At 44.7% G+C, this 27,689-nt stretch overlaps 1 protein-coding gene across 4 annotated transcripts in view; it reads left to right on the top strand.

The window, feature by feature from the left end:
• Positions 1–27,689, top strand: part of LOC138201866 (low-density lipoprotein receptor-related protein 1-like) — a 101,506-nt gene that overhangs the window by 24,396 nt on the left and 49,421 nt on the right. For all 4 annotated transcript variants that reach the window (XM_069155404.1, XM_069155385.1, XM_069155394.1 and 1 more), the window contains exons 4-14: positions 5,544–5,681; positions 9,716–9,835; positions 10,749–10,877; positions 10,976–11,239; positions 18,781–18,943; positions 20,361–20,583; positions 23,395–23,584; positions 23,736–23,879; positions 24,537–24,773; positions 25,870–26,050; positions 27,202–27,424. In XM_069155404.1, the coding sequence (XP_069011505.1) occupies positions 5,544–5,681; positions 9,716–9,835; positions 10,749–10,877; positions 10,976–11,239; positions 18,781–18,943; positions 20,361–20,583; positions 23,395–23,584; positions 23,736–23,879; positions 24,537–24,773; positions 25,870–26,050; positions 27,202–27,424 (2,012 nt within the window). The remainder of the gene's footprint in view (positions 1–5,543; positions 5,682–9,715; positions 9,836–10,748; positions 10,878–10,975; positions 11,240–18,780; positions 18,944–20,360; positions 20,584–23,394; positions 23,585–23,735; positions 23,880–24,536; positions 24,774–25,869; positions 26,051–27,201; positions 27,425–27,689) is intronic.

Here is a 27,689-nt window from a genome sequence, read left to right as displayed (position 1 = left end):
GGTGGTGCCGGTGTGTTTGGAGAAGGCTCAGTTTGTTGTGCTTTGCGAGAGAGCTAGATTTAGCCTTCCTGCTTTGCTTGTCAGCCTGCCAGCCTGCCCCAAAAATCCCCCCCCCCCAAGAAGGACTGAAAATGTGCTCGTTGATATCTTGGAAACAGGGGAAGGGATCGAGCAGAGAGAGCCAAAGATCCAGACAGCCAGAGAGGCCCTCCGCTGGAATAAATAACACCCATGCTGTAAATTTGTGTAAAAAAACCCACTGTTATAGTGAGAAGTGTCCGCCTGGTCAAAAGGGGGCTGAGACGTCCTACATGTGCAGCTGGAGTGGCAGGTTGATGGGAGTGTTTATAGGATAGCTGTCAGAAATAAACAACGGTCAAGTGCTGGCATTGCTCTGCTGAGCTCTTTCTCTCCACATGATCTTTCTGACATCGGAAAATACAAACTCCCACGTTAGCCCCTCTGTTTCTCCGTTAGCTTGGTAGCTGCGGCGGTTGTCTTGTTTTTTTTGGTGTCCTAGTTGTTGTTTTTTTTGGCAGGATAGGCGAAGGGAAGGAGGGGACAGTGGGGGAATGAGGGGGGGGGTCAAGGGGTGCTGCTGGGTCAGGATTTAAGTGCTTCATCCAAGAATGTGTCATGTGGAACAAGAGCAGTGCAGAACGGGCCGAACGGGCCGAACGGGCTGAGAGGACTCGAGCAGAAGTGGTCAGAAAAAACAGGAAAAAAACAAGTATTATTCACGAGGTTTATTTTGGGATGAAATCTGTCCTTTTATGTGGCGGTTATTGTCTGTGAGCAGCAGCCGAACTGTCTAATTCTTGTCAGTTTTATGAACAGCACACATGCATATACTGTATATGTTTACGTCGTAGTTAAAGTAAAAGCGAAGGCCTTGTTTTTTCTCCACGGTTGGCCTCATTCCGGCTCACTTAAAAGTCCCTTTTATGTTTTTCGCTCTGGCAGCATCTTGTCATTTGTTTGTGTGTTTGTTTGGTTCAATAAGCATCGCGTTAACTCGGAGGAGGAAAGCGTGAACTACTAGTTGAATGGAAACTCCCCGCTGCCCTGACAAACTTCTGCGGGTCCTTCTGGGACAGCCTGATCCAGAACCAGATCTTTGACTCCGTCAGCTGGGCCGCTCTCTCTTTTCACTACAGACACTTTCCGAGGTGAATAATTCTGCAAAAATGTTGTTGTGAACGAAAGAAAGAAAAAAAAAAAAAAAAAAAAAAACCTTAAGAGTCAGATCCAGATGGGTACAGAATTTAAAAAAAAAGTACATTTTGAATTATTAATTCAAGATGTCCCTCCCTCCCCGCCCCCCTCGCAGGTCTCCCTCCATGCGGCCGGTTCAGATCAGGCTCCACACGTGACTCTGCTTACAACACCCCGGCTCAGCCTGCTTTGTGAGGCTCCACAGCCGATTTGTGTGATCCAAAACAATGGTCTTAGCCCCCCCCCCCCCACTCCCCCCTCTTCCTCCCCCCTCTCATCCCACCGCCATCACCCCCTCTGCCCTCGCTCTCCCTCCTCCCTCGTGCATGTGATCTACCTCTGTGTGCAGCGGCTTAAAGACTCGGTTCGTACAAGGTGTCTGAAACCCTGCGAGCTTGTTGTGATGGATGCTTAGAGAGGAGGGGGGCTTTTCTTTGGCTCCGATTGTGACTTCCACCGCAGGAAAAAGTCATCAGGACTTGCTTTCACTACATCGATGTGTAAAGTAGGTTATATACTGTATGATGAGTCAGACAGACCAATGGAAGAAGTGAAATCTGTCCTTTTTGATCTGCTGACGTCTACGTGACGTCTGCTGCAGAGAAGTGCAGCCTTGGGAACGGGCCCCTCGGTTCCCCGTAGGAAAAGGTTGGTCACATCTCCAGGCCCGGTTCTCAACCACTGGCGCTGTCAGTGGCAGAGCTGGTAAAGTATGGGTCAGCGATGGAGACACCCGGATCGTTTTCCTTTTCCTCGGGTGCTCTAATTGAGCCACAGAATAGTTGAAGCTGCACCAAATCCCCCCGTTGTGTGAATCTGTCAGCGAACCGGTCGGCAAATAGGAACTTCCCAAAAAGAGTTTGGACCTGCTAACCTAGCTCGCGGAGGAATGTTGAATAAAAGACCTTGTTTAATTCAAATTAGCGATGCCTTTTCCACCGCGGCACCGCCGCCTGCTGCCAGCTCGCACAAGAATGGAGCCTTGTGGGGGCTCCGTCCACTTCCTGTGGACGCGGTGGTCCTGCTCTCCGCTTTCTGTTACACACACACACACACACACACACACACACACACACACACACACACACACACACACTTACACGTTGTTTCTTTACTGTAAATGGGTCAACAGATGTTGGAGGAGATAGAAAGGAGAGAGAGTAATGAGGAGGAGGAGGAGGAGGAGGAAGGACAGCCAACAGTTTGACTTTCCACACAGGCTGAGAGAAGACGAGCGATCGGCTCCGTGCATCAAGCTGAGAAGAAAAGTTCTAGTTTTCTGGTTTTCAGTAAATGAAAATATAAAAGAAATTGAATATAATATGAATTCAATTTAAATGAACAGTTTGACTTTTTGGGAAACATTCTTCTTTACTTCCTTGGCGAGGGTTTGACTGGGAGTTTCCTGTCTTCTCTTGGTTGCCGGGCAACTGGTCACCAACAAATATGTACGGCGGTAACTCCCCGTGAAACAACATCATCTTTTTTACATTTTAGTATGTGTGTGAAATAAACAAACCAAGCAACACAACATGCCAAAAATGTTTTTAGCTTCAGAGTGTAAGCAGGTTGTTTTCGGAGAGATCCAACTTCTTTATCGATGCTCATTCCAGGCAGACATGAGAGGGAGATTGATTTCCTCATCTAACTCCGAGAAAGAAAAGTTGTTTTCTTAAACAAGAACATCACATCATCTTCCTCATTTTAAATATAAAAGCCATTAAAGTGTTTGCAGCAGATAGAAAACAGGCGTCTGCTTTCCTTCTTCTGCTCTAATTATCCTCCTTCATTCACGATGATATCGCTTCGTTTGATAAATGCTTTTAAAACAACCTCCAAGCTTAATGATGTGATTTATTGCCTAAAAATTTGACGACAGCCGTTTTGGAGATAACCGCAGCGGGTTGTTGGGCACGCTCAGACCGGTTGGACAGAGCTTGTGCTGAGTCATTCGTCTCAGGATAAAAGTCTGGTCAGAGTCACAAGGCAGGAAACTCTGTCCAAGAAAAAGAATTCAGTAATAAGGCCATTAAGGAGAAAAGTCCTCTGTGCTCAGCGGAGGATTTCAGCCGTATATTCTCCGCTATGTCCAGTTAAAACTGCATAAATTTAGTGTCTTGGAGGAGGAGGAGGAGTTTTGTCTAAACTCGCTTTCACTTGAAGTGAACGTCCTCTCCCGGTGCTGCTCCACCAGGCCTCCAGTGCAGCAGCGTGTTGTTGGTGTTTTGCCTCTGAAGGAAGTCATTTGGCTCGTCCGAGCTTGGATAATGGTGTGTTTGGAGTTCCTGCTAGTTTCCTCCAGTGGCCATCTCTTCCTGCTGCCACAACGGTTCTTTGGATGCCTGTTCAGTTGGCGAGCAGGAAAGATTAATGTAAAGTAACGATGAGGATGAGGATGAGGAAGGTTAATGTATGGAGGAACTAGAGTAGGCATTGAGAAAGGGAGGCTAACAAGCAGGCCTGTTTTTTTCTTGGATAAATGACTTTATTTTAGAATCTGTACTGTTTCTGTTACGTGGAAGAAACACGTGATGAAAACACATGGCAACATTCAGCTCTGATTAATTACCACAAAGAAAATGTACAATGTTGTCGATGAATTTCGGGCCGCCGGGTTTATTTGTCGATCCATTTCAGCATTTTTTATTTATGATTTTTTTTTTTAACCTGCCTGAGAAAATGGAAGCTATCACGGTGATCGATGAACGAGTGGACGACCTCCGCTCGCTCCCTCCACCTGCGTCTGCTCCACACCATGTCAGTGCAGCAGAGGTTTAAGCTCCGCCCACCGTGAGACACACAGAGATCAGAGGACAGAAACACAGCAGCTGAGCTGGAAACAAACAGCTGCTCAGAAATTAGGTCAATAACAGAAATACAACAGAGGGGGCGGAGCTATAAAGAGAGCCTGAGAGATCAAAGTTACAAAGAGTTACATTCACTGCAGCCGGCATTTAAGGAACATCGATGTCATTTTACATTGTATTTATGTCTCAAACATAAATAGATGGCTTTTTCTGCGTGATTATTTTCCATCCGCACTTAAAAATGCAAGAAGATCTTCTGATGTCGGTGATCATTGTCTGTGTGTGTGTTGCTTTCTGTTGTGATGAGCGGTCAGCTGGCAGGTAGTGACGATGCGTTCAGGACCCTGTGCATGTTGCCATGTGGACGAGTCCCCCTGAATCACCGTCTGAAAAGGTTTCAGCGTTCGGCCAGTTGGTTGTTTAATTATCAATAAAGCAGGAGGAGAAAAATCCATCTCCTCTGTTTGGAGCGTATCGATGGTCAGATTGGTTTCTGCTTCACACCAGCTGCAGGTTTGGTCTCCTGTATCTGTCCGTCTGATGGTTTGTGATGAAGCCCATAACAGTGGTGCTGTCCACAACGATTAAGGGATGGATAGGTTGATGTGCACTCCGTGTGTGTGTGTGTGTGTGTGTGTGTGGGAGGGGGGGGGGGGGGGGCATTTCTGTGTTGCTTCAGTCTGACAAATATGTTGTCATCCACACAAGGTGCCCAGGTCTGCCGAGAGTCTGTCGTCCACCGGCAGAGTGAAAGCTTTTATAAAGATGGATTCTGAAGCTCTGAACAGTTTGTAGTCGAGATGGATTAAAGCGACGAAGGGAGAAGGCGCATGAGAGGTGAAATGTGTGGCTCCAACACAAACCTGCATTTAAGCACTTAGCCCACTCCGGGCTCAGCTGGAGGTGTGTTTGCAGATAAGGTTTGCAGGTTTGGTGTTTTGTCATGACGTTGCACCTGCGCCATCAAACACACCAACGCGTCCCGATAACGACCGAGGGGCAAATTTGCCAAAACGCCATCGCGTACGGGACCATCGTACAGGCGTACTGGACCTTTGTCGTCATAGTAACCGACACTAACACGTTGTGGAATCTCAGTTTGGTTAGGTGTGGGCAAGCACCCAGCACATACATGTTTTTTTAAAGTAACAAAGAGAGAGTAGGATTAATAGGTTAATTAGAAATATGAATATCTATGTAATATCATTCATGCAGCCATATAAAAATATATGGAGCCATTTTATAGTAATTACATGTTGGTCTGTAGATATATGTAAGTATTTGAATTAATAAAAATAACCGAAGCAGAATTTAGGCAGTTTCTTTAAAGGTGACCATACTTTTAGGAGATAAAGCGTTTTATAATCTCGAGTAACACGTGTAGATATTTATGTGGTGAATTATGAGGGGAAAACTGCCTGTAAAAATATCACAGGTTTGGCTGGTATTCACAAATGCCACGTAACTTCCCACTGTGCCTTTACTTGCGTCGGTCAACCACATTTGTCCGTCTTCCCTCAGGTCCGCACAGCACCGTGTCCCGCTGCCCCCCCAACGAGTACCAGTGTGGAGGAACAGAGCTCTGCATCCACATGAGCAAACTGTGCAACGGGGCTCCAGACTGCACCGACGGCTGGGACGAGGGGCCTCACTGCAGAGGTACCACTTCATGCACATCATCTCCGTACGACACCAGATATATTTAATAGGAATGTTCAAGGCCGTGCAGGTTGATTTAAAAAAAAAAAGAAAAGACAAAGTGTCCTCGTACAGCCCAATCTGTGTGAAACAAATGACAGTCTGTGTCTTTGTCTTCATAAATCAGCCAGTGAAGTCACATCAATGTGACAATAATGGATTGTGCTGCTTTCAGGTCTGCATGTTATATCGTGTCCCACCATTGTGTACAGTATATAAAGAATGAGAGGGAGGAGGAATCTGATTTACTCAACTTATTTCCTAACTTTGCACTCTTTATCTCGGTTGTAGAAATTCAGGGAAACACGGTGTTGTACAGAACAGTGTGTGAGCGCCGTTTATGGGAACGACTCCCATGAGCACCCTGCAGTTAAAGAAAAAAAGAAGCTATTTCCACATTAATCATAGTAAATGTTGGTTTTCAGTCTGACCAAAAGTAAACAGAAATTAGCAGAGAATGCGTGGACGATACTGCGGATTAGGAAAGATGTCCTGGATGGAGATTCTTGATAATCGTCAAAATGTTCGATCCACTGAATTCTGCTCTGACTTTTGGTCACACTCAAAGTTAAACCTTTAAAAAAAATGTTCAGTGAAGCTGCAGAGAGGTCGTGGTTTCAGCCAGAGTGAGTCCTCGTTTCACCGAATCTCGACCACACAGGTGAAAGGTGAAGGTTATCATGAGACACAGCAGACTCATTTAATGGAAAATATGTCAGCCGGATTTCTCCTTTAAGACATTCTTGTGTAAATTAGGGAAGTAGCTCATTTTAGACCCCGAAACAGGGAAGTAGGTTCTGATGAGTCTCAGGAATTAAATGTCCTATGAAAGAATGTGCTGAACCAGCTGACCGCAGCGAGGGTGATGTGACGGGCAGTGAAGATGGTGAAGGAACTCAACGGCAGGACTTCCTCTATCGGAGGTCTGTTGGACATCAGCAAAGGTTCGGAGAGGAAGTGACAACCAATCACGGTTCAGCGTCGGCATCAGCCTTAAAAGTCCAGTATCGGTCGGGCTCTCCCAAACGCAGGCCATAAAAATGTTCGATACCCACGGCATCACTCACATGTACTCTTGTGAATTATTAATAAACAACCTTGAAAGTTTGCTAATCAAATCTCGCCTTCCTACAAAATCCAACTTAAAACGTAAGATTTGATCTTCTATTCCAAGGCTCTGAGATTTTATTTCTAAGATTCAAAGAGTCAGTCCATCGCTCTTTTTTCCTCTTCTTCTTTCCTGAGGTGGGCGCGTGTCTTTTCTAATCTCCCCGCTACACCTTCAGTCAGAAAACACCAGCTGCAATGAAATATTCATTGAAGAAACGTGGAGAGATAGGACATGAAATTTTTATGTCTATTTTCAGGCTTCTGTTAAGTTAAGTGTGTGCGTGTGCGTGTGTGTGTGCGTGTGTGTGTGCGTGTGTGTGTGCGTGTGTGTGTGTGTGCGCGCGCGTGTCGTGAGGACACGGTTCGACCTACATGTGGCGATGCAACAGCTCTCAAGGAAAAGACACGTGACACGGCTGGCCGATTATGTCACAGCTTGGTGTCAGGGTTCAAGTGTGAAGGTGTCTGAAACATGATATCTTTTCATTGGGGGTAATTATTCCTAATTGAAATGAGATTTGTGTTGCAGAATCAAGCGTTTTATGTCATTTTATTTGTGGGTCTGCGTCCCGGTGGGTTGTTTACATTGCTGCCCATGTCACCTTTCTGGACTGATCTCGGTGGTTTGGTGCTCAGACTTGTTTTGGAAAAATTCCCCGGCACGTCTGTAATTTGAACTGTGGTCGTCCCGATGAGCCTCCTGGTTGAGTCGTGGAGGAGCTGGCAGCAGGGCGGTGTTTGTATGGAGCAACTCATCCGACCGTCGTCCTCTCAGAGCAGTAACAGTCTGGCATAACAGCGAGAAAAGAAAACAAGCACAAACTTAAAAGAAATCTGCTGATTTGTGTGGTTTCCTTATTTTCTCGCTCAGCTTTTCCAGCTCTCTGGAACGTTTGACTTTATTATTAATTCAGACAATTTATTTGGTCAACGGTGCAGAAGTATGAAGAGAACAGCGGGATTTTCATCTTGAAAGTGTCTTTTTTTGCCGTGAAGAAGAGAGTCCTCTGTCTCCCCGGAGGTGTTGTGTTGGTGTTTTCTGGGAGAAGTGAATCACTCGCGTGAATCACGTGTGTGTTTGACTGAGTCACTGCGTCCTGATTTCTATCTCGTGTGCAGCGCTGCGTTGAAAAAGCTCTGCTGAGATCACATCATGCGGTCGGTCAGCTGGCTGCAAGGTGCGACAGCAGCGGGTTGTGTTTGTGCTCCTCTGGATGTGATGTGTGTGCAGCCGAGGTCAGTGGAGACATGTTGCTTTTGAGTGAAAGTCAGAAGTATTTGCTGATTTTTTTGTCTCGGGCCTTCCTTTTATATTCTTTGTATGAATTTCACTTTAAAGGAAAAAGCCTCCTTCACACCACTTAATTTTTCAATTCAATTCAATTTTATTTATATAGCGCCAAATCACAACATAAATTATTTCATGGCACTTAACACATTAAAGTCCTTACAGCAAGATGTTACAATATTATACAGAGAAACCCAACAATACAACAATTCCCACGTAAGCTAGGAGGGAAAAAACTCCTCTTTTGAGGGAGAAAAACCTCCAACAGAGGGAAGGAAAACTCCCTCTTAACAGGAAGAAATCTCCGACAGAACCAGGATCAGAGGTGGGTGGCTAGCTGCCTCGACCGGTTGGGGTGAGAGGAGAGCAGAGAGAGAAAAGGACAGCATCGAGATAAAAGAGAAGAACTGTTGGTGGAGATGACAAGCGCAGAGCAGAGACATGCAGCTCCATGACGGGACATCTGCAAAAGAAAGAAGAGAAACTACGTGAGCGAGGGAACTGAATGGAGACAACAGACAATAAGAAGAAACTATGGGAGAGAAAAAGATGGTGAGGTATGAGTCAGTTAAAGAGTAGGAGGAAAGAAAAGAAGCTCAGCATGTAACGATGTCCCCCAGCAGCCTCGGCCTATAACAGCATAACTAAGGGCTGGTTCAGGTCTTAAGAGCTTTGAAGGATTTCAAGAGATTTAAAAATATTACAAGTGAGATGAACTGGAGATGTCCAGTAACTCCACGTCACATAAATTATTATTCAGGTGGTTTGGGTGGAGCTCAGCTATGTGAATAGATGTTGCTGAACACGAGCAGCTCTCAGACACTTTCATTTCATCAAAGTAGCTCTCAGAGGAAAAAAGGTTGGAGACCCCTGATTTAAACAGAAAGAGACAAAACATCACACTGTTCACCTTAATAGAAATACAGGTGTGGGCGGAGCTACATGTTCTGAACTAAAACCCTTCTCTCCTTTGGTTTTATTTCTGTATCTTTACTTGCACTGTCCTCATCATGTGTTCACATTGAATCCACCTGTTGTTACGCGACCAAGTTGTTCCTGAGTTCATCACTCATCAATGATGCAGTGTGTTTTTGTTTTCAGGGAGTCACACTACATTCAGAGACTCTTCATCACCTCTGTTGTCAGTTTCAATGTTTAGTTGATGAGAAACTGAGCTAACTATACATTTTTTATTCCTTTTTTTCTTTTTCTTTTTTACACTTACATTTTTATATGTTCCTGACAGCCTCGGGAACAGAAGTTTAACAATTTAACAACACACATGAAGTATTGATGCATTTAAGCACCCTGCTGAGCTCTAAATAGAAAATGAACAGCAGCAGCTGAGCTTCGTACCTGCCGGCTGTAAGCTCGCCGTGTGTCTTCCCGACAGATCGTCTCTCATCACGATATAATCTGCAGATTTAAAGTAATATGTTGAATGGATTATTGCGTAATTATTCCAAATCCAGCTCCCGCTAGAGCCACTGATGTCTGCAGCGTAATGATAATGTCAGGAACAGAAAACAGAACATGATTGAACACCTGTCCTGTGTTCGTTCCTCATCGTCCTCTCTGCCTTTGTTTCTTTTTTCAGAGTTTGTGTCCAACTGCTCGCTCATGGGTTGTCAGGAACACTGTGCTGTGACTCCGGGGGGGCCGGCGTGTTTCTGTAAGAGCGGTTACGAGATCAGCCCGGATGGAAAGACGTGTAAAGGTGAGTTCCTGTGAGCCAGAGGGGCCCAGATTCGTTCCTATAATAAAGGGCCAGAAATGAATCTGGACGAAGCGACGTGAGCCAAAAATACATGTTTATGTTCTGTGAAATTACATTAAATTAAAATGTGAGATACTTTACAGAAAATTTACATTTTAAATCTGAAATAAAATGTCAGAATAATTAAAACTACGACTACTCTTTAAACTGTGTATTACTAATTTTATTGTTTTGTAGAAATTATTGTCCAAAGCAGTCGTTTTTTTTTCATCAGCAGCAGAGACGGGAAGAAAACCATCATTCTTTATATTTCAGACGTAATGTCGTTTAACAGGGAAGCTCAGCAGCGCTGTGCTGTAGATTGCTGTAAAACACATATTATGTACATTTTACTTGCACCAAATGGACCATTCATCATCATTACAGAGAGGATTTTATAGCACATAACATTACGGAGAATAATAAGATCTGGTCAAATGCAAAAACAAATAAAGGTGGGAGCTAAACGTGCTGAACACCCGTTGGCCTTCAGTGATACCTGCAGTTTAATAGGTGCTACAAATACCGTGTATAATCATCATCAAAAAATACACGGATGACATTTCATCTTTTGGTAGATATATTTTTATAGAGACAGTGTGGAGCATCACCTATAAAACTTAAACAAATAAAACCCTCCAAATCTCATCAGCATCGGTTATTTTTGCAACAAGCCCATAAAATATTAAACCTTTAATAAAGTCCAAAAAACAAACTGAGCATGAGACAAAGCGCAGTTCTGTTAGTTTAAGCAAAGAGAAAGTGAGTAATGATCTGCATGTCATGTACCATCTGTGGAAGGTCTTCATGTTTTGAGTTTGTTATTTGGTCTTTTAACTGAGCAATAAGACCATCTGTGTTTGGTGCGGTCCAGACTTCGATGAGTGCGGCGTGTACGGGACCTGCAGTCAGTCCTGCACCAACACTGACGGCTCCTACACCTGCTCCTGCGTGGAGGGTTACCTGTTGCAGCCCGACAACCGGTCCTGCAAGGCCAAGAACGGTGAGTCCGGTCAGACGGCAGCGGGACTCGCTCGGTCTGGATCTTCTGCTCACGTTCCCTCCCGTTCACTGTCACCTATCTCCACGTTACACCTCCAGTGCCGGTCGACCGTCTGCCCATCCTGCTGATCGCCAACTCCCAGAACATCCAGGCCACCTCGCTGAGCGGCACCACCGTCCACAGCCTGCTGTCCACCAGCACCAAACAAACCACGGCCATGGACTTCCTGTACGCCCAGGAGACCGTCTGCTGGATCCACGTGGGCGACTCGCCCTCGTCCACTCACCTCAAATGTGCCTTGATCCCCAATCTGAAGAGCTTCACGGAGGAGCGAGTCATCAACATCTCACTCAGCCTGCACCGTAAGTACACCGCACTTTACAAATCACGCTGTGATGGCTTTAATGACACTTAACGCACCTGGTCAGCGCTGCACGATCGGCCAGACTACCAAGCAAAATGATGCATCTTACAACACAGGAAAAGCTGCATTGCAATTTAGCTGCACATTTTACTGCTGGACATCACAAACAAGGTGGACTTCCAGTGCAGATGTAGTCAGCTTGATAAAACACCACCTGAAATCTTAGCTTTCATTTGTTGGGTTTTCTCCTGTTTCCACACAGATCTGCTTCACACTCCAGAAGAAGTAATTACATTTTTCTTCTCTTGTTTCATACACAAAGAAGGAGGAGGGAGATTTCTGCATTTCTGTAACATTTCATCGTGAAATTATGCATGAAGCACATTTAAGTGAAGCACTGACATTATTCGATGGGTAAAGAGAGAGAAGATGCAGAAAAAGGGGCAGCAGGTGGACCTTAAGAACTGGAAATGAATGAGGTCTTCCTGTCAGAATTTAAAGTAACACCGGTGCTTTTGGTCCTACCATCATCTTCTCCACCTGTAAGGTGGAAGTAAGACCCACCTACAGGCTTCAGTCTCCAATCCTGATTGGTCTGACGTGTGTTCATTTACACCTGTCTGTGATTTTAACCTCATCATTACATCATCATTACAAACTCAAAGGACCATTAAAGAGGATAACTGCATGTTAGGGGTTAAATAAGTTTCACTTGAAAGTAAACAGCTGAATAAAATATGTCCAAAACAGATGTGTCCTGTGCTCCTCCGTGAGTCACAAATATGATGGTAAGACACATTAACAGCAGCTGTGTTTTTCCACGGCTCGAGTTTCCTCACAGAAAACACCGGAGAGTCTTTTCTCTTATAAAAACGAAACCAAAAGACGGCGCGTCGAGACCTCAGTTTCTAAGATCTGTGTTCCTGCATGTCTCGGAGTGTAGACAACCCGCAGGTCAAAAACACCCCCCTCCCCTCTCCCCCCTCGCCCTCTCCCCCCCTCCCTCCTGTGTCGTGTCACGGCCGGGTTTCAGGCAGCTCATCCTCTCTGAGACAAAACAAATAGGAGCCACAGAAACAACAACTCTTCTGTCCTTCCCTGTTTCTCCCCACAATCCTTTAACTACTCTCCAGTCAGGCTGACAGATAATTCAATGAATTTATTTCACATATTGTGCATGATAGGAAAACAGTGTGATTGGACATCAGTGTGGAAATATAATTGATTAAGGCGGGGACCTTTTATGAGTTAAACAGCAGGGTTATAACTCTATGAAATGAAGAGGATGGATGAGACTGGTGATTCTGACGAGCTGATCTGACACTGAAATGACAGCAGCAGAGACAGAAACTAGTTTAAAAAAACGACTGAAGCAAAGTGATTTTCTCGCAGAGGTCAAGATCGGATTGGTTTAAGTGAAAATGTGAACGTGGAGCAGAAAATGAAACAAAAAAAACAAACAGAGGATGTACATGAAGATTTGTCTTCCTGGCTGAACTTTAGGATCTTTACAGAATAATTGTGTGGCACATAGAAGCAATGTCAACAGGTGCAGCGGCTCGTCTCTGTGAACACGACAGAAAGGACGTACTCACCATCACAGAAAATGAAAAGGCCGAGCGATGACAGTCAGGAGGACCTCTGGCCTCCTCATGCATGCACAAGGTGGTGCGGCTGTCATTTGGAAACATATTTGTATTACACCAGATGATATCTGACAAGCTCAGACCAGGGAACAAATTACATTTTGGTTTCTCTTCCATTAATAAAAGGAAGATCAAATCTGATGCACCTCTCTACGTCATTTGGCTCATGCAGGTAAAACTAAATCCTAACTGTCATCTCCAAATTACAACAAAAAAAAAGTGCTACATTGGAGTTTTTCTATTAGGGATAACATATATTTGAGCTTAACAATAATTATGATCAGAGTAATTAAAAAATAATAACAGAATTTGCAGGAAATTCCAGCAGCTTCAGTTTGGCTCTCCACGGCTGTCCTCCACGCACACACACACACGCACGCACGCACGCACGCACACACACACACAGCGACAGAAAGGAGAACTGGCTGCATTGAGGAGGAAGGACAGGATGTGCATGACAGACGATTAGGGATTAGACGTGAACTGCTGAAATAAGGAAGCAACTGAAGGATGCAACGCTTCCTTTGAGCAAGTGACCATATTAGTGTTTCCATATCAGGACGTCGAGACAAATTAAATTGACAGATAAGACAAAGGGTTTGGAAATGGGATACAAAATGTGGGAAGACCTTTCTATTTCTGATGAGTGAAATATTTGAATGCGGCACACTGACCACCCGCAGGACCCCGAACAGCTCGCTGAGCATCAGCATTAAAAACCATACAACACAGAAGGGGGCAGCTTTCCCTCATCTGTTCCAGACCGTAATTCGGAGCGACTGCCCCGACAGCAGAGTTAATTTTTTGGACAGGCCACTGGCGTGAGAGTGTGACAGGAGAGGAGGAGCAGGTTTGTGCTTACAGTCGGCAGCAGCCAATGTCAGCGCCGAACACACAGGAAATGATGCACGTGTGGTTGGAGTGACTCATGACCTCAGCACGCCGCAGATGAGTTGTCCAGATGTGACTCCGCCCCCCTCGCACTCTCACTCGCTCACTTTTATCACGTTCCCTTTTTTTTTCTCTTCTTCTTCTTCTTCTTCTTCTTCTTCTTCTTCTTCTTCTTCTCTCGAGTCCCAGATTTCATGCAACATACACTTACTCTCCTTCTATATTTGACAGAGCCTCTTTGTTGCCAGAGATAATTATACCAGTCACTCAAACAGTTGCAATGCAGGCCCCATGATTTTAAAAATGAAAAATCTGTCCATGACTTTCAGCTTCAAACCAAGAGACAGAATAAATCTGAGCATAATTAAAACAAGTCTAAACTGCAGGATGTTAACAATGTGCCTGCTAATTAGCTCGAAGAACAAAGTACATTTGCAGGTCATAAACTTTAGCGTCTAACAAAATTTGACCAGATAGTAGTACAAGTTGAAAAGTGCATCCTGAGATGAGCATGAATGTGTCTTTGAGATGCAAGAATTGTTTATGTATTTCACTGCGAACCACAAACATCACGTTCACAGTGAGCCGGAGGAGAAAGCAGAGGAGCAGCGTAAACGTCTGCACTCAATATCACCGCAATGCATCCAGTGGCTTATCAGATATTTCAGTCAGGCTTGTTTGAGGCTACTGGAGCTAAAAAATGTAATGAACTAAATGAGCCTCAGAATGTGCAGAGACTCACATCAGCAATACATGAAGAAAATCCAATTCGCAGTGCGAGCGTGATGCGTTTTAAACATTTGTAGGTTGGTTTTTTTAATTCGGTTTTTTTTCAGCACTTTCTGATGTAATGAGACATTTTCTATTTAAGCTGCACTCACCTGAAACTGTGTTTTTATGTGGGAACAAACTTTGAAACGCAATATTTACCTTTACTGACACGTGTGAGTAACAAGAGCTCTCCCTGTTGGAAACCTACAAATTAAACTGCGATGGGTTTACATTCCCTGAAAAGTCGACATTGCTGCTGATCCCAGAGCTGTCACTAATCCCCCCCCCCCCTCCACTCCCCCACCGCACCCCTGCTGGTACTGTAAGAGGCGTCGTACCTGCTGCTCCGGACAGACACTGGCCTGAAATCTCCTTAAGAGGTCATGTGCTGTTAACAGGCAGTCAGCACATTTTCAAATCTTCTTTCCATTCAACTCCTTCGTTCGGCTTTAAGCTTCTCTCTCTTTTCCCCCTCACACACACACACACACACACACACACACACACACACACACACACACACACACACACACACTCACACTCACATTTGACTCTTCACACTTTAGTCCCTCTACTTTTTTTCCCCCTCTCTTTCGGCTCCGTGTGGTCACATTCACTGTGTACTCGTGGTTTGCTGTTGAAGCTTCGATCAGACATTTTCAAATGGACTGTTCAGAGATATCAAAGCTGCAGCGGCTCCATTAAAAGTGATGCCGCTGATAGAACGAGCCTGTTTCTAGTGGTGCAGTGAAGCAGCGGGAGCCTGTGAAGATGGATGCCGGCTCACTTCTGCTCCTGCGCGTAGTTATCAGAGTAAAACTGCGTGTAGCGCTGCTCCATTTAGAGATATATTTTAAATACATTATCTCGACACGCACTTGTTTTTCACGGACCAACAGGGAGCCGGAGAGACGGAGGAGAAAACATACAGATAAATAAGTTGTTTACAGAGAGGAAGGGCAGAAATGAATAAAGCAGCTGCTTGTGTTTTTTCAATTATGCCGTGTTGTTTTTTTGTTTTTTTTTTATAGCGTAGTTTCAGACAGGCAGAGCTGCAAGTTAATGAATCTAGACTGTTTTTCCCACCTCTGGGGAACAGACAAAGAGGGTGGAGGGAAGGGGGGGGGGTGATGCATGGAGGAAGAGGAGGAGGAGAATGGGAGGAGATAGAAAAGTCTTTGCTGGAGCCATTTCTGTCGTGCAGAAGTGGAGGAAAATGGAGAGCAGAGAAAGGACACAGAAATTTTTCTAATATTGCACAATCCCCCCCCCCCCCCCTTTTTCTTTTTTGTTTTGTTTAGCTGTTGCTTAATCAGGGAATCACTGTTGTGGGGCAGCTGGAAGCATTTAAACAGAGAACTCTGTGTTAAAAATTAAGAGCACCTTTGGGACCGCAGCCCCTGATTCCCATAAACCTCAGAAATGCTGCTGCACAATGGCCAAGTTTCCCTCGTGGAAATCAGATCTCTCGCTCTCCCTCCTTTCGTCTCTTCTCTGTCTTCTATTTATTTTTTTCTCACTTTTTTTCTTCCTCTCCTCTCTGTCCTCGTGCAATTTTTCTTTCATCCACTTTTACTCCAAATATTTGAAAGACTTCCTTCCCCCTCTGTCCCTCCGCCCGTCGGGCCCTTTCAGAAAAAAATGTGTCAGTTTTTCTAAACACAGAGGCTTCCTCTGGAATTACAGTCAGATTTATTGGTCCGGGGCTGTTAAGCTTTCAGGATGTGCACTTCTCCTACACCGTATTATGCCGAGGAATCTGCTTCATCATTTCCCTTCGTCCGAGCTTTTCTTTCCTCGGTCGGAGAAATTGATCCTCTGGTCTCCTTTCAGTCAGCACAGCGACCTGATCAGCCGGGTGTCAGACCCACCGCCCTGAGCTAAACCTGCAGTCCCACTTCAGCCCTAATACGAGGTGTGTGTGTGCGTGCGTGCGTGCGTGCGCGTCGGTCCTGCGGAGAGCCGAGCTCGGAGCAGCTGTGAAAATACAACCCTTGTGGCTTGTCGAACCCTCCTACCAACTCTTTCTCTCTCCAGCTCGTATGCAGATGTGCAGTTTTCATCCCTCGCGCCAAGATTAATATTTAAAGGCTCAACTGCCAGTGTTGTAAAAAGATCCTTTACATTAGCGCGAGTAGAAAAAGCATTTAAAAGTTGGTCTCAGCAGCAGCAAACAGGCTGTTTTCTGTCTTTTTCCTTTTGTAGCATGAAGGGCTTTAATTGACAGTCGAGATAGAGACGGAGACACGGGGAGGCGGAGGTGTGTTATAACTCACGTTCTCGTATGCTGCTTAATCACTCCAGATTCTCCTCCCTGTTTTACCCTAAATACCGCACTCTGCATACCTGTCGAGCAGTAAACAACAACCCGAATGTTTCCCTCAGCATTTAGAGTGAAAACCAAAAGGCTAAACATGATTTCATTCAGGTGGAATCAAAATAAACTTCCAGTAAGTGTTAAAGTTGCTCCGTATCTGCTGTTTTTTCCTTCACGAGTAGCTCTCAGACACTGTAACGTTTATTCACATAGCTGAGCTCCACCCAAACTGGCTGAATAAGCTTCTTTTATGTGAACAATAACAAATAAATACTCTTCACGCACATATTTACCCAGTAGCTCCTAGTTGGAGACTCTCCATGCTGGACGTTCAAACTCAGCAGCTGTCAGCTAACAATAAGTCGTCAGTTGATAACAGGTCTGCGTTGCGTTAACAGATTGTTTTATTCGGGTTTCAAGTGACCAAAAGAAAAACAAACATTGTTGATTTATTGACGAGGTTGTTCCTTCAGCCACAAATGTGAGCGCACGCCTCTTAAACAAATCTTGGCTGTCTTGAATGAACAAACTCACCGTAAAAATAAACATTTGAACAAACATGATAGAACAGAATTCATATTCATTTTAGGTGCACTTTTTATTTTATTTGGCCCATGTCCCATCCGCTGGCACAGAGGGGGCGGGGTTTAGGACCTATACCACAACCAACCACCAGGGGGCGAGTGAAATACTTCTGCTTCATTCCCGAAGTACCTCTTTAAATACTGTCTGTGTGGTTTATTATCTTATCAGAACCATATTTAAAGTATTAAAAGTGACAGTAAATATACAAACAGAATATGATATATGTTGTGTTGTTGGTATTATTTACACTGATGTATTGTGTGAGCAGAAATTCAATCTAGTAGCTCCTCCAGTAAGTGGTTTATATATTGTAAGTAGTTTAATGATGTCACACATGTAGTGGTGTTAAAAGTAATGATTTTAATAAGTGCTATTCTAAGATATTTGTACTTCACTTATGTATAGTACTGAAGTGAATGGACTTACTACGGTAAATTGATTTAATATCTTCTTCAGGTTTAACAATAGTTTTCTTTCTCCGATCGTTGGCTCGGACTTTGTGTGGCTGAGCTGGTGTTTGAGGAGAGGGAGGGAGAGAGAGAGGGCTCTATTAATGTCTCATGTTATTCTTCTGGCACTATTTTCTCCTCACCCAGAACCCCCCCCCCTTCTCCCCTTCCTCACCACATTCAGTTTAGATTTAAAAAAAAAAAAAGAAAGAAAGAAGGGTTTTACAGTTTTTCTTCTGTTTTCATGTTGAACTCCAGTCAGGCTTTAAACGCTCCATAAAGTCTGTGTGTGGTGCACATGATGTTGAGGTGTTTCATCTGTGGGGGCGGGGCTCTGCTCTCTCTCTCTCTCTCTCTCTCTCTCTCTCTCTCTCTCTCTCTCTCTCCCCCTCCATGAGCAGAGCTCCAGGAAAATTAACACACACACACACACACACACACACACACACACACACACACACACACACACACACACACACACATACACACACACACACACACACACACACACACACACACACATACACACACACCGTCGCTGAGCTACGACAGCATCACACTCCTCGAAGCAGCAAGCAGCCTGCCTCATGTCGTGTCCGTCTGAGTGACTTTGAATGACAGACACCTTTTAATTGCTGCTGGCTGTCCTCCATATGTCAGTCAGGAGGAGAGACACTGCACTGTGTGAGAAAATCAAAAGAGCTGACTAATTTACTTCATTACTCAACTATGAGTCAAACCTTTTCACCCATCTGCTGCACAAACAACATTCCTCATCAATCCAAACGATTCCACTACAAGTGCTGAAACCCCTGCTTTGGCTTCACCTTGCTCTTCCTGTGTGTCCCATCTTGTCCTCTTCCCCGACTCCTCGGTCCAGATGTGGAGCAGATGGCCATCGACTGGCTCACCGGAAACTTCTACTTTGTGGATGACGTGGACGACAGGATCTTCGTGTGCGACAAGGACGGGCAAACATGTGTCACCCTCCTGGACCAGGAGCTGTACAACCCTAAAGGCATCGCTCTGGACCCCACCATGGGGTGAGTTGGCTCGCCCACCTCCTCTCACTAATGCACTCACGCGGGGAAGGACAGCGACCGGACTCCTGTCATCCATCATTGTTAGTCAGCTTTAAAACATCACGTGACAATGGAGGAAAAATGTTAAATGGATGTTTAGAAGTCGGAGTAATTGAAGCCAGATGTCGTGTGTGCACTGACTGTGTAGGTTTCGAGTGTTTTTGTTTCAGCTCTTCTGTTTATGAGCAGACTTTCCAACTGAATTCCTGACAGTGTGTGTGTGTGTGTGTGTACATCTGTGGTGTGTGTGTGTGTATACTCGTGCTTGTAGCTACATGTGTCGTTTTCATCCCACGCCGCTGACTCAGCTGTGATTGGTTCTTTCGGTAGCGACGTGCGTGGATTCACTGCAGCTGTGTTTTTTGGGATCTGCAGTGTCATCAGAGGGAGAAGAACAACAATAACAACAATGCAAACAAAAATGTCTTTGTGGTGCTGTTAAATTCATGACCACAAACCAGAAAATCCACTCTGGTTTACTCGGAAAAAAAACTAAAATGGACAAAAAACAACATCATTGTTCTTCTTGCCCCAGTGTACCGGTTGCTGATTGATGAATTTTTCCATGATAACAGGATTTTGTGAGGTCTCAGTTTTAAATAGAGAATCTCAGAAATATGGTGCACGAAGGTCCCGGGTTTGAACTTTAGCTGGGGATCTTTCTGTGTGTAGTTTACAGGTTCTCCTTGTACCAGTGTGAGTTTTTATCTCCCTCCCACCATCCAAAAACATGCATGTAAGGTTAATTGGTGATTTTAAATTGCCCGTAGGTGTGAATGAGAGCGCGCATGTCTTTCTGTTGACCCTGTGACGGACTGGCGACGTGCCCAGGGGTCCACCCTGCCTTCGCCAAAGCAGGTGTCGATAATCGATCTCAGAAATCGTGTAGAATACGTTTTCGAGCTTTTTTTCAACAGGTATTCTTCAAAAAACTTTGCCATCTTAATAATATATAGGCAATGTGAGCTGGATTTCTTTTTTAGGCTATAAATAAGTCACAGATTTTGTTTTGGCAGCAGTGAAAACTTAAATAATACATACATCAGGTTTACGGTGGGAATACGTTTCTTCATGTCAGACTTCAAGTATTTAGAGAGAAACTCAAAAATGTGAGGTTTGAAAATAGTATCGGAGAGTTCAGAGGTTGAGCATCTTGTTTTGTCTAAAACCACAAAATATGCTGCAAACGTTCGACATTGCTCCTTAAAAAAAAAAAAAAAAAGTTGCTTGCTGTCTACCCTCTTGGATGTTTCCTACATTTTCAGATTATTATTATCTCCGTGTGACATAAATAGGTTTAATGAATCCATCCAAACGGGCTGAAATGAAAGAAACTCTGTAGTTCATCTGATCCCTCCATCCTCCTTTGTTCCTACAGGAAGGTGTTCTTCACGGACTACGGTCAGATCCCGAAGGTGGAGCGCTGCGACATGGACGGCCAGAACCGGACCAAGCTGGTGGACAGTAAGATCGTGTTCCCTCACGGCATCACGCTGGACCTGGTGAGCCGGCTGGTGTACTGGGCCGACGCCTATCTGGACTACATCGAGGTGGTGGACTACGAAGGCAAGAACCGGCACACCATCATCCAGGGCCTGCTGGTGAGGAGACACCAACACTCCTGTTATCTTCCTTTAGCAGGAATGTAATCTCTCTTTCACTTACAGTCTTTGTTTACACTCTGAAGACTCTTAACAGTTCCCTGTATATCTATAACACACCTTATGTTACCCCGGCGCTCTCCTCTAATGCTTTCTTGGCGTTGACAGTTATGAGCAGGGAGAAGATGGTGGACATTTGCCTTTTCATTAAATACTCTGATTAATAGTGTCCATCACTGAGGATGCTGTTGTTTCAGCTCTGAGGCGGCACAGTGGCTCTTAAAGCTGTTACCATGGCGTTTACTGTGATCTGTGGGGAAGTGATGGCCTTCATTTACTCACTGAGCCTCAAGGCACAGACACACAGACACACACACACACAGACACACACACACACACAGACACACACACACACACACACACACACACACACACAGACACACACACACACACACACACACACACACACACACAGACACACACACACACACACACACACACACACACACACACACACACACACACACACACACACACACACACACAAACCACCTCCCCTTGCTGTGTGTTTATGCACCTGTGCAAATTTTTTATGTAAAGGATTAAAAAGAGTGTCGTTGTTGATGGCGTTGAGTTTTATCAGGTGCATTTGTGTTTGTTAAGGTTTGGCTCTTCAGTGCTGCAAGTTAAAAATCAAGACTGTTTCTAAAAGTATTCGTAGCTTCTAGATCTGAAAAATGAGGCCGACGCAGAAGTGCCTTAAGCTGCAATACCACCGAGTGCCACTAGAGGCCGGCTCCGAAAAAGCCTCCGGCTCCATAGACTTGTATTCTTTCATCAAATACAAAGTCAGTCATTTTTCTCCATTAGTTATCTCGGTGTTGTTAGCTAAAGTCACTCCTTCTTATTAGTTTTCTGGAGGTCCATCTGAAAATAATCCCTCATTCATTAGAAAATAAGATTAAAAAAAGACCTGTTTTTGGGGGCGTGTCTGTTTGATTGACAGGCCTGTGGTGCAGTCAGGTTACAGCTATCGCTGACCGAGACGTAGTATCGTCAGGTTTCCAATCAGATCCACCGCTAGCTCCTCCCCTAGCTCGTCCAAATATGGTCACTTCCTGCTCCAAACCGCTCCGAACTAGCAAGATGGTGATGGACGGAGTCCGAACTGGAGGCTTCATAACGTTCACAAACCGACGGGTGACGTCACTGCTGGTTGTGTGAAACACATTTTTTCCAGTTGGAAGTGTTGGTCTGGTTCGTCTTGTCTGGATCCGTTAGCAGAGGTGACCCGGTGTTTCTGTTTCAGTGACTCTGACACTAATTGGTTTCCAGTCCCTGAATTATCTCAGCAGACCATTTTCAGACTATGATAGAAACTCTATGCATGTTTCTGGCCGTCTGTGTCTCTGAGCGCTGGCTGCTGTGACACTGACCCGGCGCTCTGCGTCTGCTCAGACGCGAAATGACTTGTCTTCCTTTACTTCCTGATTTTTGTCACAAAAGAAGCTGGTTTGTCCACGAGGTCCGTCTCTGGAAAACTTTAGTCTCGAAGCCAGTTGCTCTTCAAATTGTAAATCAGGACATCCCAGAGAGTTACAGTAAACATTTTTAAACCACTGTTATACATCTGGCACATGGTTTATGAATTTGTGGGTAACCATAGCAACAGCACCTCCACGCTACATTACAATTTAACACTTGGTTGTAAAAAAAAAGAAAACAATGAACCATCGGAAAAATAGTGAGGGGGAGAAAACGTGGAGGATAATTTAAAGCCTATCGTGTTGTGTTTTTTGTGTGGTGAGTTGCCATGGCAACAACAATAGCCCCGTCATATGGACTCACTGAGGTAAAATGTCACTCAATGCTGAACGATGGAATTGTTTGGATCCACTCTTTCTTTTATTTTCTTATATCAGGAGGCATCATTGTGTAACAGCATTTATACAATTCTGCACAAAGCCAAAGATTATATAAGCATGAGGCAGGAAATTGCATCGTGTCAAATGAAATCATCTTTCACTGGATTTGATCAGGTTACATACAAATGCAACATGAATGTTTTTCTGTGAAGACACGTTCCATCAGATTATGAAAAGATCAAAGCGACACAAAGTACAGAAATATGAGAGACAACATCAAGTCTTTACCGAGTAGAGTTCTCGAAGAAAAAAACACCCACTTCGCTTTGCGTTACCTTAAATCAGGGGTGTCAAACTCATTTTAGTTAAGGGGCCACATCTCAAGTGGGCTCAAGTGGGCCAGACCAGTAAAATCATAGCATACATAATGACAATATTTCTCTGTGTTTAAATCATTGGTGAAGGTTTTTGGATGATAAACCCTATTTTAAGGTCTTTCTACAATAAACTAGAAACATAAAGACCAAAAACTCAGACATCAGCCGACTGTTTATCTGCCCCGGCTCTCCTCTGCAGATTCCCTCGCTTTGTGACGCGTTTGACGTCAAACGCGTCACAAAGCGAGCAGCGAGCGCTTCTTCCTCCGGAGCAGACGTCGCATTTACGCTGTTTTTGAAGCAATTACTGGATCGATTAAAAAAAATAACAAAACGTTTGTATTCATAAACCTCCATATTCTCATAGAAATGCAATTTATGTCTTTCTGTAATTTTCACACTTAGCAAAGTCATCCGGCGGGCCGAGCTGGACCCCCTGGCGGGCCGGATCTGGCCAGGGGGTCCAGCTCGGCCCGGATCTGGCCCGCGGGCCGTATGTTTGACACCCCTGCCTTAAATTGACGACAATCTCTTTCTTTCTTTCACCTTCCCATTTGTCTCTTGTCCAGATCGAGCATCTCTACGGGCTGACCGTGTTCGAGAACTACCTGTACGCCACCAACTCGGACAACGCTAACATGCAGCCCAAGACCAGCGTGATCCGCGTCAACCGCTTCAACAGCACCGACTACCAGGTCGTGACCCGAGTGGACAAAGGAGGAGCGCTGCACGTCTACCACCAGAGACGACAGCCTCCAGGTAGAGAGAGACACACACACACACACTCACTCACTCACACACACACACTCACTCACTCACTCACTCACTCACTCACTCACTCACTCACTCTCGTCATGTTTGAATCTTGATTGTTCTGGTTCTGAGGTTTCGTTTTGCCCTCGTCCTCCAGTGCGTAGCCACGCGTGTGAGGGGGACCAGTTTAAGAAGGCTGGAGGCTGCTCGGACATCTGTCTGCTGGGGAACGGCCACAAGACCCGGACCTGCCGCTGCCGCTCCGGGTTCAGTTTGGGCAGCGACGGCAAGTCCTGCAAAAGTGAGTAGGACTGCCGGACCAATCAACAGGAATCTTGTTTTTCTGCAAGTGAACACTTTGTTCAAAAGCCATCTGCTGGATCCAGCGCAGTCAGAGCGGGTGTGTGTGCTTCCAGCATGTCAGTGAGTGAAACCTTGGGAGACACAGTGATTCAGCTTTACTGACCTGAAGCCAGTGCCAGTGAAGGTTGGATCGGGGACGCGGTGACCCCCCTCCCCGGCTCCCCCAGGGCTGCAGACTGTGGGAAAGAGCTACGAACAGTCGCTGGGCAACAACCATAAACTTCTGTGTGTCTCCGACTCTCCACTGACCACCTCGTAAAGCTGTCGGACTGATTCAGCTCATTCTCTGAAATATTTTACTACGCTATCTACCATTAATAGCATCACATCGATCGGCCTGCTGAGAATAAAGTGTCCTTGAAAATGGCATGATTGATTTAAAGGGACCCCCCCCCCCTCTCTCTTTGCCTCTCAATTAAAAATCACTTCATTTTCATTTTGGCCTTTTGTCTAGCTTGCAATTCTTTACCCACTTAATCAATACACATTTATCGGCACAAAAATGTGTCAGCATATGAGTCAGCACCTAATTTGCTTGTTGTGTACAGGTTCATATAAATGCAAGCTGCAATCTTTTGCCTTTGTTTTACTTCAGAGCCGGAGCACGAGCTTTTCCTGGTCTACGGTAAAGGTCGTCCAGGGGTCATCAGGGGGATGGACATGAATGCCAAGGTGCCCGACGAGTACATGATCCCCATCGAGAATCTGATGAACCCCAGAGCTCTGGACTTCCACGCTGAGAGCGAGTTCATTTACTTCGCCGACGCCACCAGCTACATCATCGGGAGGCAGAAGATTGATGGAACGGAGAGGGACACTATTCTGAAGGAAGGTACGGCAGCAGCAGCTCACTAGAGACAGAAATCCAACCACTCAGTGTGTGAAGGCTGGAATATACGTCAGGAAAACTCTAATTTAAAACTCTTATTACTGGATGTAAATCTGTGAAAAAACACTTGTAGAAACAAATAAATAGATGGATAGATAGATAGATGGATAGATAGATAGATAGATAGATAGATAGATAGATAGATAGATAGATAGATAGATAGATAGATAGATAGATAGATAGATAGATAGATAGATAGATAGATAGATAGATAGATAGATAAATACTTTATTGATCTCGCAAGGGGACATTTTTTGGCTACAGCAGCATGTAAAGATAAAGCAATAATAATAGAGGTATTACAAATATAAAATGTAGAAATGCACAGTATTTACAAATAAAATTGAATAATATTAAATTAAATTAAATATTATTAATGATGTATGTTAACAATCAGATAATTACACAAAGACTGTTTTGGATTTTGATTCAAAGCAGAAAACTCGGTGAAACTCAAAGTTGCTTTGCTGTCTTTGGAACGGAAAATACACATGAAATATAGATTACAAATTTTGGCCCAGTTTTACCCCAAAAGATAAAAAACAATGAAAAACTTTTGAATTATTTCACAAGCTCCAAATCTTATGAAGAGAAACTTGATCCTTTTTGGCTGGAGAGTGACGGTGGTGCCAGCCCTTATAAACACTAACATCTGTTACTAACTTGGACGAATGCTGCAACTTCCTGTACAGATTTCAAAGTAAAAGTCCTCATTTCAAATTTAAAAGCCTTATAGTATTTTAAACACGGTCCAGCCATAGAGTAGGTTTTGACATTGTGTTTTTTTCAAACTTAATAGCACGTCAGAACACTTTATTAGACATTTTTCAAACTAGTTCAGTTTCATTTTGTCAAAGTAGCTCTCAGAGGAAAAAAACGTTGGAGACCCCTGATTTAAATAAAAGTATGAAGAGGCTGGTTAACTAGCTTATTCAGCATCAAAGCTTCGATCTGAAAGTATTAAAATCTTGATTAAACACGGGTTTATATTTGTGCTGCAGAGAGCGACTTCCTCACCAGCAGTTTGTGTTTGTCTCAGGAATCCACACTGTCGAGGGTATCGCTGTGGACTGGATGGCGGACAACTTGTACTGGACGGATGACGGGCCCAAGAAAACCATCAGCGTGGCTCGACTGGAGAAGGCTTCACAGACCCGCAAGACCCTCATCGAGGGGAAGATGACTCACCCTCGCGCCATCGTCGTGGATCCTCTTCACGGGTAAGATGGACAGAGAGATGTGGGACTTAACAGGATCCAGAAGTGCTCAGCGTAGGTAGAAGAAAATAACACAGAGCTGCAAGTGTAAGGAGGAATACGTGCATGTGCTTATTTGTGGTCTTAGTGTACGGTGAGAGATAATGATGGGTCGTCGTTTCAAATAATTCCCGCTGTGTCACTCACGTCTCAGCAAAACCACATTTCTGTTCACTGCCTTCATCTTATCTCTTATATCTGAGCTGTTTATTGGTTATATTACTTTTATACACATTGTTGTTTTTTTTACTGTTTCTTGTCTGTGTCCATCAATAATATCCAGAAGTCTGTGTTGTTGACCACCGTCAGCCTTCATTGAGATCTCCCTTGTGATTACACTCATCAGGCTCAATTTAATAAAGCAGATGGAGCGTTTTGTACACGACGTGATAGATTTCCTGCACGAGCTCGTAGATATATCTCTTTCTCTTCTTCATTTATTTCAAATATCTCTTAATCTGGCTGTGGATGGATGTGTCTCATTGATAAGACCTCCCGGGCTCCCTCCTGACAAACACATTCTCGTAAACACGCGCGCACACACACACACACACACACACACACACACACACACACACACACACACACACACACACACTCTTTGGATTGCTAGTGACAGGGTGATGTGTGTCCACACACTTCTCCGGGGAAAGGCGTTCGCTTCCACTAATGCCTATAATCAATCAGGCTCAGGAAGAAGAGGAGGAGGATGAGGAGGAGGAGGAAGAAGAGGAAGAGGAAGAGGAGGACTTTGTAGAAAGGACAGAACTAGAAAGAGAGAGATGAAAAAGGAAATATGAAACGGGAATGTCATTCTTATTCCAGCGAGGGGGGAATTGTCTCTGCTTTGGCACATTGGTGCAGACAGCCGGCGCTAAAATCAGCGGTTCAGATTGACAAGTCATCAAGTACCTGGTGACGAACCAGCGGTGCGCCTGTACGCAGATCAGCCGAGAACCACTGCTGAGCTCTGGATGCTCTGATGAGTGTTTGGTGCTTCAGGGCATCTGGATAAAATGTGACTGCCTTCAGTTAATGCTAAAAACAGAAATCCCTCTCCTTTGTCAGTCATTCAATGTTTGCACCAGTGACAGTCCCCCCTGCTGCCTCCCCAGGTGGATGTACTGGACTGACTGGGAGGAGGACCCCAAGGAAAGCAAGCGAGGCAAGATTGAGCGCGCCTGGATGGACGGCTCCAACAGAAACGTGTTCCTGACCAGCAAAACGGTGCTGTGGCCCAACGGCCTGAGTCTGGACATCCCGCAGGGCATCCTCTACTGGGTGGACGCCTACTACGACCGCATCGAGATGGTCTACCTCAACAGCTCCGGACGCAAGGTCAGACCTCTCCGTGGTCCGAATGATGTGACTGCAGTCTAGAGGCTCAGGGGGAGCAGAGCTGAGGGGGTTTGAAAAGCTGCTAGTGTGCTAAAGAAGGAATGAGCTGTAAGGCAGTGGAATAATGTGGGTGGTCCATCACAATGCAGTCCAATAAACTCTGCCACCCTGAGACTTTTTTTTTTTCTAACACGGTTCTCTCCTTGTGCCTGACCTGATGATATTTTATTTGCAGTCTGTGTGTTGGTTATATTTTTAGCTTCGA

This window comes from Embiotoca jacksoni, unplaced genomic scaffold, assembly GCF_022577435.1.
Source record: "Embiotoca jacksoni isolate LCO1_2020_lvr unplaced genomic scaffold, fEmbJac1.0.p SCAF_1, whole genome shotgun sequence".
Classification (NCBI taxonomy): Eukaryota; Metazoa; Chordata; class Actinopteri; family Embiotocidae; genus Embiotoca; species Embiotoca jacksoni.
This window is presented reverse-complemented; position numbering and strand designations above follow the sequence as displayed.